The sequence below is a fragment of the Globicephala melas genome, chromosome 4, assembly GCF_963455315.2.
Source record: "Globicephala melas chromosome 4, mGloMel1.2, whole genome shotgun sequence".
NCBI lineage: Eukaryota > Metazoa > Chordata > Mammalia > Artiodactyla > Delphinidae > Globicephala > Globicephala melas.
Window position 1 is genome coordinate 86,039,344 of NC_083317.1, and position 19,695 is coordinate 86,059,038.

The window sequence follows — 19,695 nt, forward strand, 5'->3', positions numbered from 1 at the left end:
CCGCTCACGGGCGATACGAGAAGGTGGATCTTACCTCTGCACCTTTTCTGAGGTCCCCTATCTGTTTGTCATCATGAGTAGTGAATTCCTGGCGGAGCTGAATTGGGAGGAAGGGTTCGCCATCCCGGTGGCGAACGAGGAGAACAAGATACTGGAAGATCTGGTAAGGATCAGGTGAAGAAGGCGGGGGAAGAAGGGGTCTGTTGGGGGACGTTTTCTAGTTGGCAGAAATACCCCAACCCTTTTATTTCTCTCCGTTCTTTCCCTAATCCCATCTCTTCTCGGTCTACCTCTCTCCGGCAGCATCTCCTTCTTCCCTCACCTGCTAGCCCTTTTCGGTACTTGCTAAAGCATTAAAATCAATCAATCAATCAATCAATCAATCAAACTGAAACTATAATAGATATTCACAACTATAAAGCTTGAAACTTTACTCCCTCCTCCTCTTCCACCCCTTGCACTCATTTCTAGCCTCCTGAGCAGTAGAGGAAAGGCTGGTTCTCGCGCCCGCCTTTTCCTTCCTCAGAATTGAGCGCAGTTTGCAAAGGGACTTCTGAGGTTTGCGTAGCGACAGTTATTTGCGGATGTTTGTAAACAAAACATGTTATGGTTGACATTTCTTTTTGAGTTACTGCCTATGATGTTTAAAGTGACTCGAAGAAATGTTTTTAAGAGGGATGTTCTAGTAAGTACGTATAATGTGCAATTTACAGCTTTTCAAAGTGAGGATTAAGTTGTCACAGAAATATATAAAATATTTTTGTAAGGAGTATTTTACACCAGCTTGCAACAGTGCATGGTAGTTGTTAAAAATAAAATTGCAACCAGCTCAGGAAACTTTGAAAATCAGTTAGCAGTCAGTCTAAAGTTCCATCACATGGCAATGTGTTGTGTGGAAGAGGGTCCAAGAAGACCGATGATGTTTACACTACTTTAGAGAATGGAAGAGAAGGTTCCTCTGAGAAATGAAAATGAAAATCCTCCACTTTGTTTTTTGAAAATATGTTTTTCAAACTCTTCTGACTTATTTACTTATATCTAATGTAGATGGCTTCAGATTTTGTTTTTTGTTTTAAGTGAAGGGCAGCATTAGGAAATATAAGAGATCTAGCACTGAGTACTGAGGACTAATAATAAGTATCCAGTCTTGGGTTCTGATCCTGCTTACGAGCACTGAGTCCATTTCTTCTTCTGTAAACTGGAGATTAGTAAAATAATTATCTCACAGGGTTGTTACACAGCTCTAAGGACTTTAATATAGGTTAAGTTCCATTCAAACGTTAGTTTTTGGTATTATTGCCATAATATTTGTCTCACAGGACTTTATATACATATTACTTGTATTAGCTATTTAAAAAAATATTAAAGAGCAATAAAAAGAATAATGAGGGCCATAATCACTTCACCTGAATAAACTCCAATATTAAAAAAGCAACTCTTGAAAGTTTAAGATATTCAAACAGAAGAGAAGGGTATAAAATAAAAAATTCAAGATATTCCCTCCCCAAAGTACTCACTGTTGACCGTAGAAGTGGCTATCATGGCTTTAAACAAATATCCCAGACATCATGGTCTACAGGTATACAGATAGAAAAGACAGGAGTATTATAAAACTGGGATCCTATTACATGTGCTGCTTTTAACATAGAAATTTAAATTTAATTTTACTTGTGTTTAAAAGGAGAAAATGAACGGAATTGTTGAATTTCAGTGAGTATTACTTGGTTATAAGAGATAATGGTTGCTAAAGATTTCTTTAACATTAAGAAAAACTAAATGGTTAAATTAATTGTTTTTAAAAAACTTCTTTGCTTCATTTGTAGACAGTATGGGTTGACTTCCTGATCTTTCATTTCTCATCTTTGAAATGAAGAAATTAGCTCTCTTACCCTTCCTGCCACCTTCTTTTCCCCATTAAAAATAGTGGTTTTATTATTTTTATAATATCAAGGTTTATTTTATTTTCATTCTATTCAGTGCCCTTAATTTACTGCAAGTGTTTAGTCTTATATTTAAAATGATTTAATGGTTGTTCATGCAGCCACTTTTACTATGTTTACCTTTTTTTGAATTTTTCACTTTGATTCATCTTTTGACTGGTTGGGTACTATCCATGTGTGGGTTTCAAGAAGGACCCACAGTACTGTGCTTTCAATTCCTCACATCCCTGGCTGCCAGTCTGGTTCCTTGCATTGCCAACTTTACATTTATAGTCCTTAAATCGTAGTATCAGATCTTCAAGATACTTTCTCTCTCCCCCTACTCCTTCCTCCTGGAGTCCTGTGTTTCCCAGTATGGACTATTTTCCCACAGACCTATTTCCCAGCTGTTAACTTGAGAATTCCCTTTCCTTTATTGGGTTGACGCTCTATTTCCTACATCACATAGCTTCTTTTTTCTCAGATTATTATTCTCTTATTTTAATGAAATACTTTCTTGTGTCTCCCTAAGAAGGGTCTATGGGAGGTAAACACTGTGATTATCTTCACATATGATGGTCATTTGGCTGGGTAGAAGATCCTAGAATAAAAATAATTTTTCCACAGAATCTGGAAAGTATTGCCCTATTATCTTCCAGCAGTGTTGTTGGTGAGTAATCTGATATTAAAATGATTTTCATTTCTTTGTAGCTTACTTTTTTAATCTCTGGAAGCTTTTAGGGTTTTATTTCATCTTTACATAGAAATTTTAATTTTGGCAACTGTATCAATCATATTTTTAATTTTCAGGTTATTTGCTTATTGCTTTTTTGTATCACATGGTCGTGTTTTAGGAGTACATTATCATTTACAATCTCTGAGTGTGTATGTGTCTGTGTGTGTGTGTTTAGTTCTTGTCTTTTGTGTCCTGAATTATCTGTTTTCTTTGGGATCTTTTTGTTTGTTTATCTTGATGTCCCTCACATTATGTAAGTTTTCAATATATATCTGGTGGTCCTTGCATGTCCTTTTATATTGAAGAAAGAGGCAATAAAATGTTGTTTGGGAACTCTATGGGGAAGGAATTATCAAGTTGTGGTGAGTTAATCATTATGCTTTCATTTAAAAAGCAGATGCTTTTGCTCTGGGTTCATTATGCAATGATAAAAATCATAATTGATGAAGAAAATAAAAGTGATAAAGCACCAAACAACACAACAGCTAAATATGTAAAAGTAAAAGCTTTTATAAATGCAAGTAGGCCTTGACAAAAATATGTAGTGAGATACTTCAATATTTACTTCCTCAGAATTAGACAACTCTAATAGACAAAAATAAAGATATAAAAGATATGACTAATACAACAAAAATAAGAACATAGAGAACATATATCCCTTAAGTAGAATATGTTCATAAAGCATTTACAAAGGTAGATTATGTACTAGACCAGAACAAAAACCTGAAAATGAGTGATCAACCTTAAATACAGTAGGCTAAGTGAAATAAGCTGGACACAAAAGGACATACTGTATGGTTCCACTTATATGAGATAACCTAGAGTAGTCAAATTTGTAGAGACACAAAGTAGAATGGTGATTTCCAGGGGCTGGGGGTAAGGGGAATGGGGAGTTGGTATTTAATAGGTACAGAGTTTCAGTTTGGGAAGATAAAAGATTTCTGGAAATTGATGGTGGTGATGGTTGCACAACACGTGGATATACATAATGCCACTGTACTTAACGGACACTGAGAAAGGGTTAAAATGGTAAATTTTATGTTATATATATTTTATAACAATTTAAAAATGAGTGATGGAAAATTTTTAGGTCACATTTTCTGATCATAAGCCAATAGAATTTATAATAAACAATTAAAAAAATTATCTGCCATTGTTAGGAACTGAATACTTGCGTGCCTTCCCCACCCCCCCCACCCCTGCCCCATTCATATGTTGAAGCCCTACTCACCCACCGCAAACGCCTCCCCCCCCACCGTGTGATGGTATTTAGAGGTGGGGCCTTTGGGAGGTAATTAGGTTTACATGAGGTCATGATGGCGGGGAAGGGAGAGCATGGGATTACTGTCCTTATGAGAAGAGGAAGAGAGACCAGGGCTCTTTCTGTCATATGAGGACTCTGAGAAGGCAGCCATCTGCAAGTCAGGAAGAGAAATTTCACTGGAACGGAATTGTCTGGCACCTTGATTTTGGACCTCCTAGCCTCCAGAACTGTGAGAAATAAATTTCCATGTTTTAGCCACCCAGTCTATGATATTTTGTTATGGCAGCCTGAGCTGACTAAGAGACCCATCTTAAATATTGATACTTAGGTGAGTTTCTCAGAAATATATTTCTGGGTAGATTTATATCAAAGAGAAATTGAAAGGAAAAAAATCACCTTTTAGAGAACAGTAAAAGGGGACTGCTTCATACCCACACCCACGGGAAATGGCAAAAATCTTAGAGAAAACTTATAGCCTTAACTGCCTTTATTTTAGATCAGTGTCTTAGCCTGGGTTACTACACCAGAGTAACATAGACTGAGTGACTTAAAAAACAGACGTTTATTTCTCACAGTTATGAAGGCTAGAAGTCAGGATCAGGGTGCCATCACAGCTGAGTACCTATGAGAGCCCTCTTTTTGGCTTGTAGATGGCTGCCTTCTGGCTCTGTTCTCACATGGCTAAGAGAGAGAGTGAGCTCTGGTCTCTCTTCCTCTTCTTCTAAGGACACTAATCCCATCATGAGGGTGCTACCCTCATGTCATAGTTTAAACCTACTTACCTCCCAAGGGCTCCACCTCCAGATAATATCACATTGGGGATTAGGGTTTCAATATATGAATTTGGGGGTGACAAATATTTAGGTCATAAAAATCAGTAAGACAAAAAGTAAAGAAACTAAGAACTCCTCTTAATAAGTTTTAAAAAAGAACAATAGGGCTTCCCTGGTGGCGCAGTGGTTGAGAGTCCACCTGCCGATGCGGGGGGCACGGGTTCATGCCCTGGTCCGGGAGGATCCCACATGCCGCGGAGCAGCTGGACCCGAAAGCCATGGCCGCTGAGCCTGCGCGTCCAGAGCCTGTGCTCTGCAACGGGAGAGGCCATGGCAGTGAGAGGCCCGCATACCGCAAAAACAAAACAAACCAAAGAAAAAGAACAATAAAGTAAAAAAAAGGGAATTAAAATAAAAACTTAAATTAATGAAATAAACAGCAAAAAATACATATTTATTATTGCAGTTGACCTTGAACAGTGTGAGGGTTAGGGGGTGCTACCTGCCCCCCTGCCCCCGGCAGTGGAAAATTTGAGTACTGTTATCTCTGTCTCAAAAACAGGGAATTGATAAATGATTCACCCAAGGTCAGGAAGCTGAAACAGTTTGGATAGAATCAGGAATCAAACCTTAGTTCTTTTGATTCCCCATATTGTGATCTCTAAGCAAACACAAACTTTTCCCCACACTTAAAGATCTGTAAAATGAAAATATAGGTACTATATTTATTGAAAAAAAATCCCCATATAAGTGAAACCACAGTTCAAACCCAGGTTATTCAAGGGTCAACTGTACTTAGTAAGTTTAATAAAATATAGGACATAACAAATGAGTAAATTAGTATTTATTTTCTTTCTTCCTTCGTTAAAAATTCAAATATTTCTTCTGCGTTTTAGTGGATGGTGTTGTGTACCTCCTGGATTGTAGCCCCAACATGCGGAACCACAGCTCCAAACGCTAAGGAAGCATATTTTTTGTTGTTGAGTTTTATACTGCTTCGAGGGGGTGACATACTCTAGTGGTCCTGAGAATGTGTGTTATAATTTCCTAAAGGTTTGTTTGCTTGCATTTACAATGTTTTGTTTCTACTCAGGGTTCTTATTCAAAAGACACACAAAATTTATTAAGAAACAGGTTTTAAGCATGTGAGAGTTAGTTGTTCTGTTCTGTTAAGCTTAGCCTAAGTTTGTTGGTTTTGAATAGGAGTTCAGGGATGAGCTATTATGCTGCGTGTACAGCTACTTTTCAAATTTATGTTCCATGCTGTGTGTTTTTGTTACATCTTGTTGCTATGCTCTGTCTACTTTAGCTATCTTGTGGTTTAATTACAGAATAGAATCTTATTAAAGTGCATTTTAGCAGTGGACCTGCTAACGCTGTAAATCTGAGAGAGATTTCTATTCTCTTTTAATATAGTGCTAATTTTCCCACAGAGCTATTTTATAATATTTAAAAGATTAGTAGATTTTAGAAGTTTAAATGGATATTGCAAGAAGTGAAGTAAATGAGGATTTAATTTTCTTTTGATTTTAGATCCTTTTAATATGGTAAAAACTTAGTAGGACTTTGGTTAATCATAGAATTTATTATTTACAGTTGTCAAAGCTGCGGAATGAAAGGTCAAGCTTTCAAGATCAGCTACGTGACTATGAAGATCGAATTAATGCTATGACTTCTCACTTCAAAAATGTTAAGCAAGAGTTCTTATTTACCCAGGTACAATAATGTTGAAATTCACATTGATTATATCATGTGTAGTCATGGAACATTTCACATTGCATTTACATCTATGATTTGATTTTAGAGATATTATAGGAAACTTCATATAACTCAATAATTATGAACATAACCTTGATCCTGAAAGTAGGTAGAAAAAAGACTTTTAGGAACTCTACTGCCACCAAATTCAAGGAATAATTAGTTCATTTGAAAACAGAAATCCTCATTCAAACAGTCTGATATATTAGTCAGCTGATTATATGAGAAGGATACAGTGATGGCAGTGAGAAACTATGGCGTTAAGTGGAAGCAGACCTAATAAAACACATAATAGAGTTTCTGTCTACTTTTAAATTTTTCAGCACAACCCCCTGGAGCCATTTTGAGTGGAGGTAAATAGTCCACACACTTCAGTAGCCCTTAGGACACGACGGTATTTTAGCATAGTTTAAGAATTGAATTTTATAATGACGATTCTGAGGTAATAGAAAAGTTAAATTATATTCAGGAAACTAAGGTAACTGGGAACAGTACAACGCATTTTAGAAATATTAACACAAATAATAAAAACTAAAACTTAGAGTGATTAATTAAGTAAACATCTGTTTTATGGACCATCTATTCATGTGTAGAATCTCTTTCCCTGATGATGCCCAGGAAATCAGAAAGCTCTGTAAATCAGCATTGGAGAGTTTACTAACTTCCATCTGAAACAATTTTTCAAAAAATGCATCAACTTTCCTTTGAAGAAGTATGTAATTCTTAAAAATGAAAAAAGTCATGTTTTTAATACTAATTTATACTTAATATAGGTAAGTAACTGTTTTATGGGTTTTTACAAGTCTTATTAGAAAGTTATAAATTTAATGAACTTCTAAAAACAATCTCAAGATTTTTGTATCCTGTTGTGATTTAGTAACTAATAAGCAGTTTGGAACAACATCTTTTCTTCAAGTTGTTAAACCACTGAGTTGGGGAATTGAGAAACAGAGATTTTCTGTAGGTGTATTTCATTATAGCCAAACCTCAATTAAGTAGGACAATAGAGACAAAAGACAGTAAACTTCCTTCAACACTAACAGCCTTAATAATGTAAAAATAATACATATGGTGATAACTTTGAAGCCCTACAAGATCAGTAGTCAACAAATACGATTTTATTAAGTAAAACTTAACACCAAGTCATCACTGTATATTAATATACTCTAGGGCATATTTATAACCATCACTGTTTACATAATTACTTTAAAATTATCTCTGTTAATTAGAATATGTGATCAATTCTTATAAACATACCATTTCCTAAGTATTTTTAATTAGTTTCATTTTTTATTTTTAAATAAATGAATTATATCTTTTAAAAGTCTTAGTATATAAATTTTGGTTTTCAGCAGTTTCCTTAGACCAACATAAAAACTGAAAACTGCTGACAACATTTTTTCCTAGCACATTCCATGAACTGACTTCTTACAACTAGTAAGCAACACCGACTACACTGAATCACAAAGTCTAATGTGGTGTAGGTTTCTGAGAAGTGGAATTAATAGTACTTGATCTAAGCATTTTGTGGGAACTTTGTTATTTTCTGTCTAGTGGATTATTATGAATATTTTATAATATTAAAATTTAAAAAGTCTTTCTGTCTTGTATATTATTCTGTAGTCTCTTTGCAAAGCCAGGGAGCATGAGATTGAAAGTGAAGAACATTTTAAGATGATTGCTGAAAGAGAACTGGGACGAGTGAAGGAAGAAATGCAACGACTGGAAAATGAGATAACTTCAATACGGGAAAAGAAAAGTGATAAGGAAGTATGTGTTGAAATGTTACTTAAAATTGTGTGCTATTGTTCCTTCTTCCCTCACCAAATAAACTTTTTTTTTTTTCCATACGGCAAAGGCATTCTTTAGTTTCCTGACATTCACTTACATCATTTTTTGGACAATGAAACTCACGTGGAGCTGTAATTTGAATCAACAGTGATAGAATGTTACATTTATTTTCTCAATATTCATTTACCAAAATAGTCATTAAGCCTTACTATGTGCGAAGTACCATGCTGGCTGCCTGTTATATACCACACTAGGCATAATTTATAAGTGCTACATTTTTAAAAGCTACATTAAAAAAGTCACTTGTAATTTTGAATTTCATTTTTCAGTTAAAATTTTTACTTTTCATATTATCAGCTGGTGATTCTAATATTAAACTACTGTAACCTATTTTTTTCTTTCTTAGTTTTTAGTTACCTGGCTGGGAGCTCTTTCCAAATTCAATTCTTATCTTTACATATGCATATACTTATGGAAATGTATATATCTGTATCTCTATATGTATACATGTATGTATACATATGCATACATATCATATTAATTTGTATGTGTTTGCATATTGATCTGTTTTCTTCTTGTGAACCTAGATTTGTTAAATGAATACATTGACAGAAATATTTTTATCTGCTTAACTACTATATTTATTTTAATTAGACATGCTTCCAAAATTTCTCTATAAGAGGTCTTTTAGAGGAAAGACCTCTGATTGGAAATGGGGCTGAAGGGGACTTGTCTTGGGCTTGAGTTAGCATATCAAGTACATTATTTTTATTAAGGTTGTGTATCAGCTTGGGGTAGTTTTGGTGGAGTGACTAATGAGATTGCTCTAGGGGAGCTACCCTGAAGCCTTTTTTTTTTTTGCGGTAAGCGGGCCTCTCACTGCTGTGGCCCCTCCCGCCGCGGAGCACAGGCTCTCGACGCGCAGGCCCAGCGGCCATGGCCCACGGGCCCAGCCGCTCCGCGGCATGTGGGATCTTCCCAGACCGGGGCACAAACCCGTGTACCCTGCATCGGCAGGTGGACTCTCAACCAGCGCCAGCAGGGAAGCCAGCAGGGAAGCCCATGTTTTATTTTAATTTGTACAGTAAATAATGTTTTGTAATTTCCCCATGCCCCATCTCTTTGGAAATTAGAATTACATATTTAAAACTACTCAAAAACTGGATGATTTGAAATGTCAGATGAACTGGGACCAGCAAGCACTGGAGGCATGGCTGGAAGAATCGGCTCATAAAGATAATGATGCCCTCACTCTTCAGAAGTATGCACGACAAGATGATAATAAAATTAGGGTGAGATATTATAAATTGTAGTGTTAGATTTTCTCTGAATCTGTAATATATCAACCATTTAATCTAAATTGTACTTATAATTTTAAAGTAGTTCTTAAACATTTTGGGTCTAATAAAGCCAATTATCCTGTCTCTAGATAAATGACTATACTCAAATATCCACAAAATTTTGCTGCAAGTTTTACAGATCCTCTGAAGCCCTTTGTCCATTTAGGGATCTCTGGACTCCCGGTTAAGAATCCTGATTGAGAAGGTTTCTCAAAAGCATTTCAGAAAAGAAAGTTTTGTACTAGAACTATGTATAAGTATTTTAACTTCTTTTGTGTAATAGTTTGAATGTTACAGATAGTTTTTGCTGATTTGAGACTATAGTGCTATTGATTATTTAATATATTATTTTAGCCGTTACTTAAAAATCTACTTGTAATTAAATCTGGTAATATTTTAGTATCATGAAACATGCTATTTTCTAATAGATTAATACCACATATGTTAGTTAAAATAATTTTAAATGGAAAATTATTGTTTAATCTTTTTTCTAACTTACTTTAAAAAGTATTAAAAGTCTTTTTAGAAACAATTGGGTTATCATTGCAGCACTATGGGTCTAGAAGATAAAGAATATATATATTATTTTGTAGTTATTTTAGATGTCAAATAAATATGTATATGTATAATATAATACTTAATGTGAGATATGCTAACAGCTTTTATGTTAATAAAATGATAATTATGAATATTTTTGCATGTAATTACATCATAGGCACTGACCCTTCAATTAGAAAGACTGACTGTGGAATGTAATCAGAGAAGAAAGGTACTTGACAATGAACTCACAGAGACTCTAAGTGCACAGGTTGGTTTAGTAAAGATTTTTGTTTTGTTTTGTTTTTATTTATTTATTTTTTAACATCTTTATTGGGGTATAATTGCTTTACAATGGTGTGTTAGTTTCTGCTTTATAACAAAGTGAATCAGTTATACATATACATATGTTCCCATATCTCTTCCCTCTTGCGTCTCCCTCCCTCCCACCCTCCCTATAGTAAAGACTTTTATTTCTTAGTTGTCAAAGTGATGTTTAAAAAGCACTTAAATTCACAGAAATACTATTTGGTCTTCATTTGACAGTTAGAATTGGATAAAGCAGCCCAAGATTTTCGTAATATTCATAATGAAAGGCAAGAACTCATTCAACAGTGGGAGAACACAATAGAACAGATGCAGAAGAGAGATCGAGACATTGATAACTGTGCCTTGGTAAAGTAGTTGTTTGGTCCTTGCAACGTTCAGCTGTATTTATCTCTTTTGTATTTAACTCATTCATTTCAAATGTAAATCACACTGTTATTTGAAAGTCACTTTTGTAGCAGGATTCAGTAGTTTTGGTAAATGTTTTTCAAAGCTGACCCTGTATCCATTTAGAAATGAGATTTTATGAAGATTATTTACTTATGGATATAATGCCGAAGACTGGATCCTGACATCTCTGAAATGTGGGACGAGAGAAGATCAACAGATAATGTTATTGCAGTAAAACAAATGCCCTGACTTATACATGGTTGTCCAAGGTGCCTTGGATTTAGCATGTGTGCTATTTGTGTGCTAATCAAAGGTGTAGGGAAAGGAGCCTCATGGATAGCCAAAAAAGAAGGACTGCAATAAATTTTCCCTTTTGAAACTGAGATACCCATGATGGGGTGAAAGCTCAGAAGGGGAGGAACACCACACTGATTAAACACAGACCTAGTGTTATCTTTTGCTACTTTCAGAGGTAATTTAGGAGAACTTTTTTGGGAAATCATTAAGGGGTAAAATAGTAGTGAGTGAAAATGGGAAGATGATGGAAAGCTGGGAAGGAGAAGGAATTGAGGAGGAAAGAAGGCAGATGAGAAAATGGGTGAACTTCCATTCTGAATATACTCCATGGAAAGGCATTGGCAAGCAGCTCAGGTCACTGGGAGTTTGGAACTCCCAGGGAGTTTGGAACCACATCCATATCTGGATGTGGTTTACTTGTTAAATGTAACTTATATGTAAAATGTGATTTCTTTATTTTAAACTTCTGTAAGTAATCAACATTTTGTCAACAAAATGGCCTACACCTCCCTAAGGAGGGACTTGGGAGACCCAATGTTAACTATGAGTTCCTCTTATTTCTTAATGCTGATGTTGGTTTCTCTTTCTTGGCTTCATACTGCTTTCAAGCATCAAGTCCTGACTGCTTCCTCTGTGTAAATCAAATGTGTCAGATCTAAGACTGCAGATCCATAATCAAATTCTCATACAACCCTGCAGCTAAATTGACTCAGCCTGCTGATTTGGCGGAATCCACAGCCTGTAGCTCTCTGGTCATATCCTCAGTGGTTCCTTATTTATGGGGTGACATTTCCTGGCTGTATGTATTGAAAAAGACTAGGAAGGGAAACAAGAAACTGTTCCATAGGTAGTGGGATGCTTCTAAGTGTTTAACAGCTGGCTCTCAATTTGTGGTATTTCTGATTTCTGTGGCATCACCTGTATGAAAACTTAACTGTGAATAGATTGCCCTGTTAAAAAATGTGAACGCTGAAGTAGGAATTAAAACATCTGATTAAGTGGTAGAAAAATTAATATAAGGCAAGAAATTCTAGAATAATCATTTGACATATATAAACTTAAGAAGTTTTGACCTCCTAAGATTGAATGAACATAGTAGATAGATGGAATGTTACAATTATAGAATGTTAATTGTTATATAGATGGGAATACTAGATTAAACAAATTTAAAATGTTTTTTAAAATGCAGTAAATCTCAGATATATATTGATTTAATATGCTAATATGTACAATATTACATGCAGCATTTCTAAAACTTACTGATTTTAGAACACATACTCTCCTCTGACCCAGTCTCCTGGGATTAGTTGTTTGATGGGACCCTATTTCAGAACAATTGGAAGAAATATATTTTAGGGTAAATTTTCCTTCTCCCTCCAATTCAGTTAACATATTGCCATCAGAATCACCCGTGAAAACCACATATGATCTTTTTATTCCCCAGCTCTAAAATCTTTATTCCATGTTGCTTAAAAGCTGACCCTCTTTAACATGGCAATTGAAAAATTGAATTCTTCACCATTTGGCCTTAACCTCTACCTTTCCAGACTAATCCCTATCATCTGTCTCCAACCTTTCTTATTATGTCCCCATTCCATACCCGCCCTCCCACCCTGCACCTTAACCATGTTAGAGTATTTATGCATCCCCATTTATCTTTTTTTCTGCGCTACATGGGCCTCTCACTGTTGTGGCCTCTCCCGTTGCGGAGCACAGGCTCCGGACACGCGGGCTCAGTGGCCATGGCTCATGGGCCTAGCTGCTCCGCGGCATGTGGGATCTTCCCGGACCGGGGCACGAACCTGTGTGCCCTGCATCGGCAGGCAGACTCTCAACCACTGCGCCACCAGGGAAGCCCCCCATTTATCTTTTTAGGCCCGGTTCAAATGAAGGCTCTTAGGTAAAGCCTTTTAATGATTTCTCTTGGGTAGATTTCATTATCTCTTTGCTCCCATAGTATTAATACTTTGTCCATACCTCAGTTACTATGTTATATACTCTAGTTATTTTGTATCCCCAAGACTAGCAAAAAGCCTGCGTGAAGACATTCCTACAGAAACCAATAACAAAAATAAAATTCTCAAAAAATGAAAGAAACTGGTCTTGTGAAATATTTGGAAAATTTCATTGAAATCCAACTTTCCATGTGAAAACTATTCAATACTGTTATATTTTTTACATGTCACCTTTTGTTGATGAAAAATTGACATTTTTCTCATCCCTTTAGCAAAGTACCAGATGGATGAAATAAAATACAGAGATCTTTAAAAAATGAGCTTATAGATATTAGTGTGTGGCATATTAATATTTTATTTTATTCATATAAATCAGTCTGTCTTTAAAAAACATTTTCTTAAGTTTTGGTAAAATAAATGCTATAGAAAAACTAAATTCCTTTTAGTTTTAGTTTTGTTTGTTATATTAAATATATATTTAACATGTATTTTAAATCCTAGGCACTAGCAAAGATAAAACAGGAAATAAGAGAAAAAGAAAATTTGGTTAAGGAAAAGATCAAGTTTTTGGAAAGTGAGATTGGGAATAACACAGAGTATGAGAAAAAAATTTCTGTGGCTGATCGTGAAGTTTTAAAATGTAGAACGGAATATCAATGTCATGAAACTAAGAGAATTCAGCTGAAGGATGAGGTATGTCAACTAAAAAGACTGGTTTGTGTGTTTATAACAAATTACTATACAAATAAGCATAAAGCCTTTCCTTTGATTAAGAAACTGTCTTCTAGTTCTTTTTGTTACATCCCTTCATGTTGTGGCACTTTTAGGATACTCTAATGAGACCTTGCTTGGATGAAGGCAACAGGGGGCTGTCATTCACATCACAGGTGGTGTGAAGGGCTCCCTCTGGAGTTGTGCAGTGACCAACTTGACTGTCACACATAGTGTTCTGTAAGTGACCCAAGGCAAAAGGCTCCTGAAGGGTCTAGGCTGGAAATCATAATTATAAGATAACCGGCAAATGAGCAAATGTGAAGATGAATTATTGACATCGGTGGTAACTTGAAGTGTCCTTCCAGTGCTACATGTGTATGGTGGTTTTAACTCTCAAATTCTAGGTGGAACTACCTGCTGAAGTTCAGTTTCTTACCTTGTTAAGGGAAAATATTTCAATGTGGTAGTGGGACAATGTAGTGGTATAATGTCTTTAAACAGACTAAGAGAGAATAAAATTCTCCTGCTTTGTTCTTTTCTTTTTTTGAGCATACATGCCAACTAGATTATTCCATAGGGAGAGTTAGCAATCCCCTTAGTTAGGAATAAAGGGATCTTTATGAAATTTGTGCCTTGAGGCCATGTTATCTGAAGTTACTGCTATTTGGGTGGGAAATTGGAATATTGCAGAGCTTTTTATTCTATAAGTTGTTATACTTTATAAATATAGTAAAGATAAAGAAGGAAAGATTTTTTTTTCTGTCTGAAGAGAATTATTAAGATCTTGAAAAAGTAAAATAAGTGAATTTCTTGCATAAATTAAATGTCACTGCTAATAGCTCATTCTCAACAATTTTTAAGTTTAAACCAATTACAGAAAAGAATGCAGGTATTCATTCATTTATAATTTGCTTATTGAGATAGAATTCACATATCAAATACACCCTTTTGAAGTGTACAATTCAATGGTTTTTAGTATTTCACAGAGTTGTGAAACCATTACCACTAACTAATTTTAGAATATTTTTGTCTTTCAAAAAGAAATCCCATACCCATTAGCAATCACCTTACTTTCTCCCCTCCTACCAGGCCCTGGCAACTCCTGATCTACTTTCTGTCTCTATGATTTGCCTATTTTGGACATCATACAATATGGTGCATTTTGTGTCATGATTCTTTTACTTACACAATGCTTTCAAGGTTCATACAAGCTGTAGCATATAAGAGTACTTCTTTTTCCTCAAAATTTTTTTATTGTGGTGAAATACATGTAATATAACACACATTTACCATCTTGACTGTTTTCAGGTATACAGTGGTATTAAATACATTCCTAATGTTTTACAACCATCACCATCACCCATCTTCATAACTCTTTTCTTGTAAAGCTGAAACTCTGTACCCATTAAACAATAATTTCCCATTTCCCCCTCCTCCCAGCCCCTGGAAACCACCATTCTACATTCTGTCTCTGTGAGTTTGAGTACTCTAAGTGCCTCATATAAATGGAATCATAAAGTATTTGTCTTTTTGTGACTGGCCTATTTCACTTATTTTACTCAGCATAATGTCCTTAAGGGTCATCCCTGTTACAGTATATGTCAAAATTTTGTTCCTTTTTAAGGCTGAATACTATTCTATTGTGTGTATATACCACATTTTGCTTATCCATTCATCTGTCAATGGCCTTGGGTTGCTTCCATGTTTTAGCTATTATGAATAATGCTGCTGTGAACATGGGTGAACAATTATTTCAGAATTGCTGATCACATGGTAATTATATTTTTAATTTCTTGAGGAACTGCCATACTGTTTTCCACAGTGGCTGTACCATTTTACATTCCCACTAACAGTGCACAAGTGTTCCAATTTCTCCACATCCTTGTCCATACTTGTTATTTTGGGTTTTTTTGATAGTAGCTGTATGAATTGGTGTGAGGTAGTATTTCACTGTAGTTTTGATTTGCATTTCCCTAATGATTAATGATGTTGCATGTCTTTTCATGTGCTTATTTGCCTTTTGCATCTCTTCTTTAGAGAAATATCTATTCAAGGTCTTTGCCCATTTTTGAGTCAGGCTGGGTTTTTGTTGTTGTTGTTGAGTTTTAGAAGTTCTCTATATATTCTGGATATTAATCCCTTATCAGATATATAATTCGCAAATATTTTCTCCCATTCTTTGGGTTGCCGTTTTGCTCTGTTATTGTTTTTGTTGTACAAAAGTTTTTAATTTAACGAAGTCCAATTTGTCTACTTTTTCTTTTGTTGCCTGTGCCTCTGGTGTCATATTGAAGAAATCATTGCCACATACAATGTTGTGAAGCTTTTGTTCTATGCACTTTTAACTCATATATGTAGTTCTCTATAATATGCCAGGATTTACAAGTTATTCAAAATTTAATATCAGATCAAAAAGAAAAATTGTTAAATATGTATTACAGCAACATGGTTATTATGTTTATGGTTGTGATGTAAGTTAGAAATTAATGTGTTCATAATAGAACTTCTCAGAAATGATATTAATTTATAAGATGTAGAGTAAATATATAATTTCTCTCTGTTAACTAATAAATAGCTGGATACTTTAAAAGCCACTGTGAATAGAAGTTCTAGTGATTTAGAAGCTCTGAGGAAAAATATTTCCAAAATAAAGAAGGACATTAATGAAGAGACAACAAGGTAAGAAAAAAGGTATTTAAATATGTTTATAGTTTTTGACTATTTCTAGAAAAATTATTGAATATTTGATTTTTTGGTTAAATAACTGTAAAATTATAGCTACTAAATTATTAAACTTAAAAAAATTTTCCTGGGTTTTTCAGTACAAAGGCTTAGGAACAATATTTTTATGGCTTATTATATACGCATTGATAATAAAAAGATTTATGGCAAAAGAAATTTTCAAGTTATATGAAGAAATCTTAGGATAAACTATTCCTTATTTGTTTGCATTAAATATCTTTTAGACATGTTTTCTATTTTTTCCTTATAAATTCTCTATAGGTTACACAAAATTAAAAATCATAATCAGATTGTAAGAAAAAAATTAAAGCAGATAACTGAGAAAACTACGTCTGTAGAGGAGAAAGCTACCAACTTGGAAGACATGCTAAAGGAGGAAGAAAGAGGTGTGAAAGTAAGTTTAGTTTCGTTTTTTTAAAAAAAATCACAGCAGGGCTTCCCTGGTAGCATAGTGGTTAAGAATCCGCCTACCAATTCAGGGGACATGGGTTCGAGCCCTGGTCCGGGAAGATCCCACGTGCCGTGGGGCAGCTAAACCCGTGTGCCACAACTACTGAAGCCTGCGTGCCTAGAGCTGGTGCTCCGCAGCAAGAGAAACCACCGCAATGAGAAGCCTGCACACTGCAACAAAGACCCAATGCAGCCAAAAATAAATAAATTAAAGGAAAAAATCACAGCAAATTTAGCAATAGTGAATAAATTAGACTCTTGAGATCAGAGGAGAAGGAGGTCTTTTACGAGGCTCTGATTTCTGGGGTGATTGCATTTGTAATTAGATTGTTAAGTTGTTGGACCTCTTTTTATCTTCAGCTCCTAATTCTCCATTTGCTTCACTTTCAGCATTTAACTGTGTCTTCTTTTAGAGGTATAGCCCTTCTATCTTAAATTCCATGTCTTCTCAATGCCTACTGTGTCTCTGTCCCTGTTTGCCATTCCTATACTTTTTTTTTGGCTGCACTGGGTCTTTGTTGCTGCGTGCAGGCTTTCTCTAGTTGCTGCGAGCAGGGGCTACTCTTCGTTGCGGTGCTCGGGTTTCTCATTGCAGTGGCTTCTCTTGCTGTGGAGCACGGGCTCTAGGCACATGGGCTTCAGTAGTTGTGGCTCACGGGCTCTAGAGCACAGGCTCAGTAGTTGTGGCACACAGGCTTAGTTGCTCCGCAGCATGTGGGATCTTCCCGGACCAGGGATCAAACCCCATGTGTCCCTGAACTGGCAGGTGGATTCTTAACCACTGTGCCACCAGGGAAGTCCTTGTATATATGTTCTTACATTGCAAATGCATCTTGAAAAATGCCCGTGTTTTACAACTTATTTCCACCTGATTATCATCTTTTTTGTTTGTGATCAAGTTCCCCCCAGTGGTCTACGTTCATTGCATGTATTTCTTCATCATCTGCTATCTCTTTAACCTCTTCCAGGCTGGCACCATTTATTGGTAAACAGACTTTTAAATGCTAACACTTTTACTAACTTCACTGGCATACCCCTTCTACCTTAACCTCTTTGGCATTCTGGTAGAATTAAAGCCGATTTTTAAGGAACTGGAAAAGGCTGGTTCACCGTTCCCTCTTTGAAAACTTCAAAATTATTTGTGTGACCTATCACTGTAGGCACTACTTTCTGCTTTTACTCTTTTTTTTTTTTTTTGCGGTACGCGGGCCTCTCACTGTTGTGGCCTCTCCCGTTGAGGAGCACAGGCTCTGGACGCGCAGGCTCAGCAGCCATGGCTCACGGGCCCAGCTGCTCCGCGGCATGTGGGATCTTCCCAGACCGGGGCACGAATACGTGTCCCCTGCATCGGCAGGCGGACTCTCAACCACTGCGCCACCAGGGAAGCCCTTACTCTTTTTTTTGATGGGGGAAGAGGACGGGTAGCTGAAGGTGGTGGTAAAATCCCCCATTTGCTGAGGCTTATATCAAGTATGGTTGCATTTATATTTGGATAGAATCCAGCTTCCTCAGTGTGCTGTTGTATGTTTAAAATTCCTGAGTAGTGAAGTCATGCAACAGTCTTGACTTGAGTGGTATTTGAGTCCAAATCATACAACATTATTAAAAAAAGAAAGTTGTGGATTTTTTTTGCCCCTAAGAGCATGATTTTCTGTAGTACATGGAACGGGATAGTATTAGAACTTACTAGAAGTCTGTAAATACTGTGAAGTTTGTATGAAATACACCTTCTGAAGACATAATTAGCTGAATTAGGAAACAATAAGATTGGCAGCATGTGTACTGATTGTGCTGTAGCAGGGCTGGGTTCATAATCTCGTTTTTTGTAGTTATTGGGGTTTTTTGTTTGTTTGAAAAAAAATCTCAACTCTATCTATTTTTCTGTGTTATTCACCACCAAGCACTGACTTTAAAACTCTGCCAAGCAGTCTCAGAAGGTCTTAAACCCAGTGAAAATTGTCTATTATATGAAAAAGAATGCATTTTATAAGGTTATATCAGATTATATTTCTTGATTTGTGAAAATTTAAATGTGCCAGTCACAGACTTCTTTTGTTTCATATTGAGGTTCATTGAATGCCAAAGGGAAATATGCTTATCTGGGTATAAGAACACAGAGGGAAATTATTTCAACATTTTAAAATGAGAGCTTTCAATAGATCTTGGCGTGGGAGATCTGTTCGAAACCTAGAATACATTGATGTGACACTGTGAGATCAAGACGGACCTGCCTCCTGAGAAAGGAGAAGTGGGAATAGGGTACCGGTTTCTATTTGCTAGAGGGCTGCACATGTAGGGAAGTCAGCTGCAGGCAAGGTGTAAGGGATAGTGATAGTGCCAGTAGTGTGTTGGGGCCAGCTCTCACCAGCTCACAACAGCTGATAGTTAAATTTTCTGGAATTTTTTAAGTCAGCTGCTAAACATAGCTACTATTAAAAATCAAATTATATAGTCTTACAATTAAATAAATTATATTAAAAATAAAATATGTACTCAGCACATATCACTTCCAAATTATTTTACTGCATTTTACTGTTATCTATGCTTTTAAGGTTACTTAAGACTATTAACATCTGTTATATCTGTCTAGTAGATATACTGCATAATGGTCTGCTATGGCATATCTCTTCCTAGCTTTGCATTTAGAGGAATCATGTTAGTAGCTTGAAACTGGCCATAGTGGGAATAAAATAATCATAGAA

At 35.8% G+C, this 19,695-nt stretch overlaps 1 protein-coding gene across 1 annotated transcript in view; it reads left to right on the plus strand.

The window, feature by feature from the left end:
- The first annotated feature begins 63 nt into the window (after positions 1–63).
- CCDC39 (coiled-coil domain 39 molecular ruler complex subunit) overlaps positions 64–19,695 on the plus strand; it is a 46,607-nt gene continuing 26,975 nt past the window's right edge. The window contains exons 1-9 of the mRNA XM_030862884.2: positions 64–163; positions 6,289–6,408; positions 8,074–8,220; positions 9,375–9,533; positions 10,297–10,389; positions 10,665–10,793; positions 13,589–13,780; positions 16,377–16,480; positions 16,805–16,937. Of these exons, the coding sequence (XP_030718744.1) occupies positions 74–163; positions 6,289–6,408; positions 8,074–8,220; positions 9,375–9,533; positions 10,297–10,389; positions 10,665–10,793; positions 13,589–13,780; positions 16,377–16,480; positions 16,805–16,937 (1,167 nt within the window). The 5' untranslated portion in view covers positions 64–73. The remainder of the gene's footprint in view (positions 164–6,288; positions 6,409–8,073; positions 8,221–9,374; positions 9,534–10,296; positions 10,390–10,664; positions 10,794–13,588; positions 13,781–16,376; positions 16,481–16,804; positions 16,938–19,695) is intronic.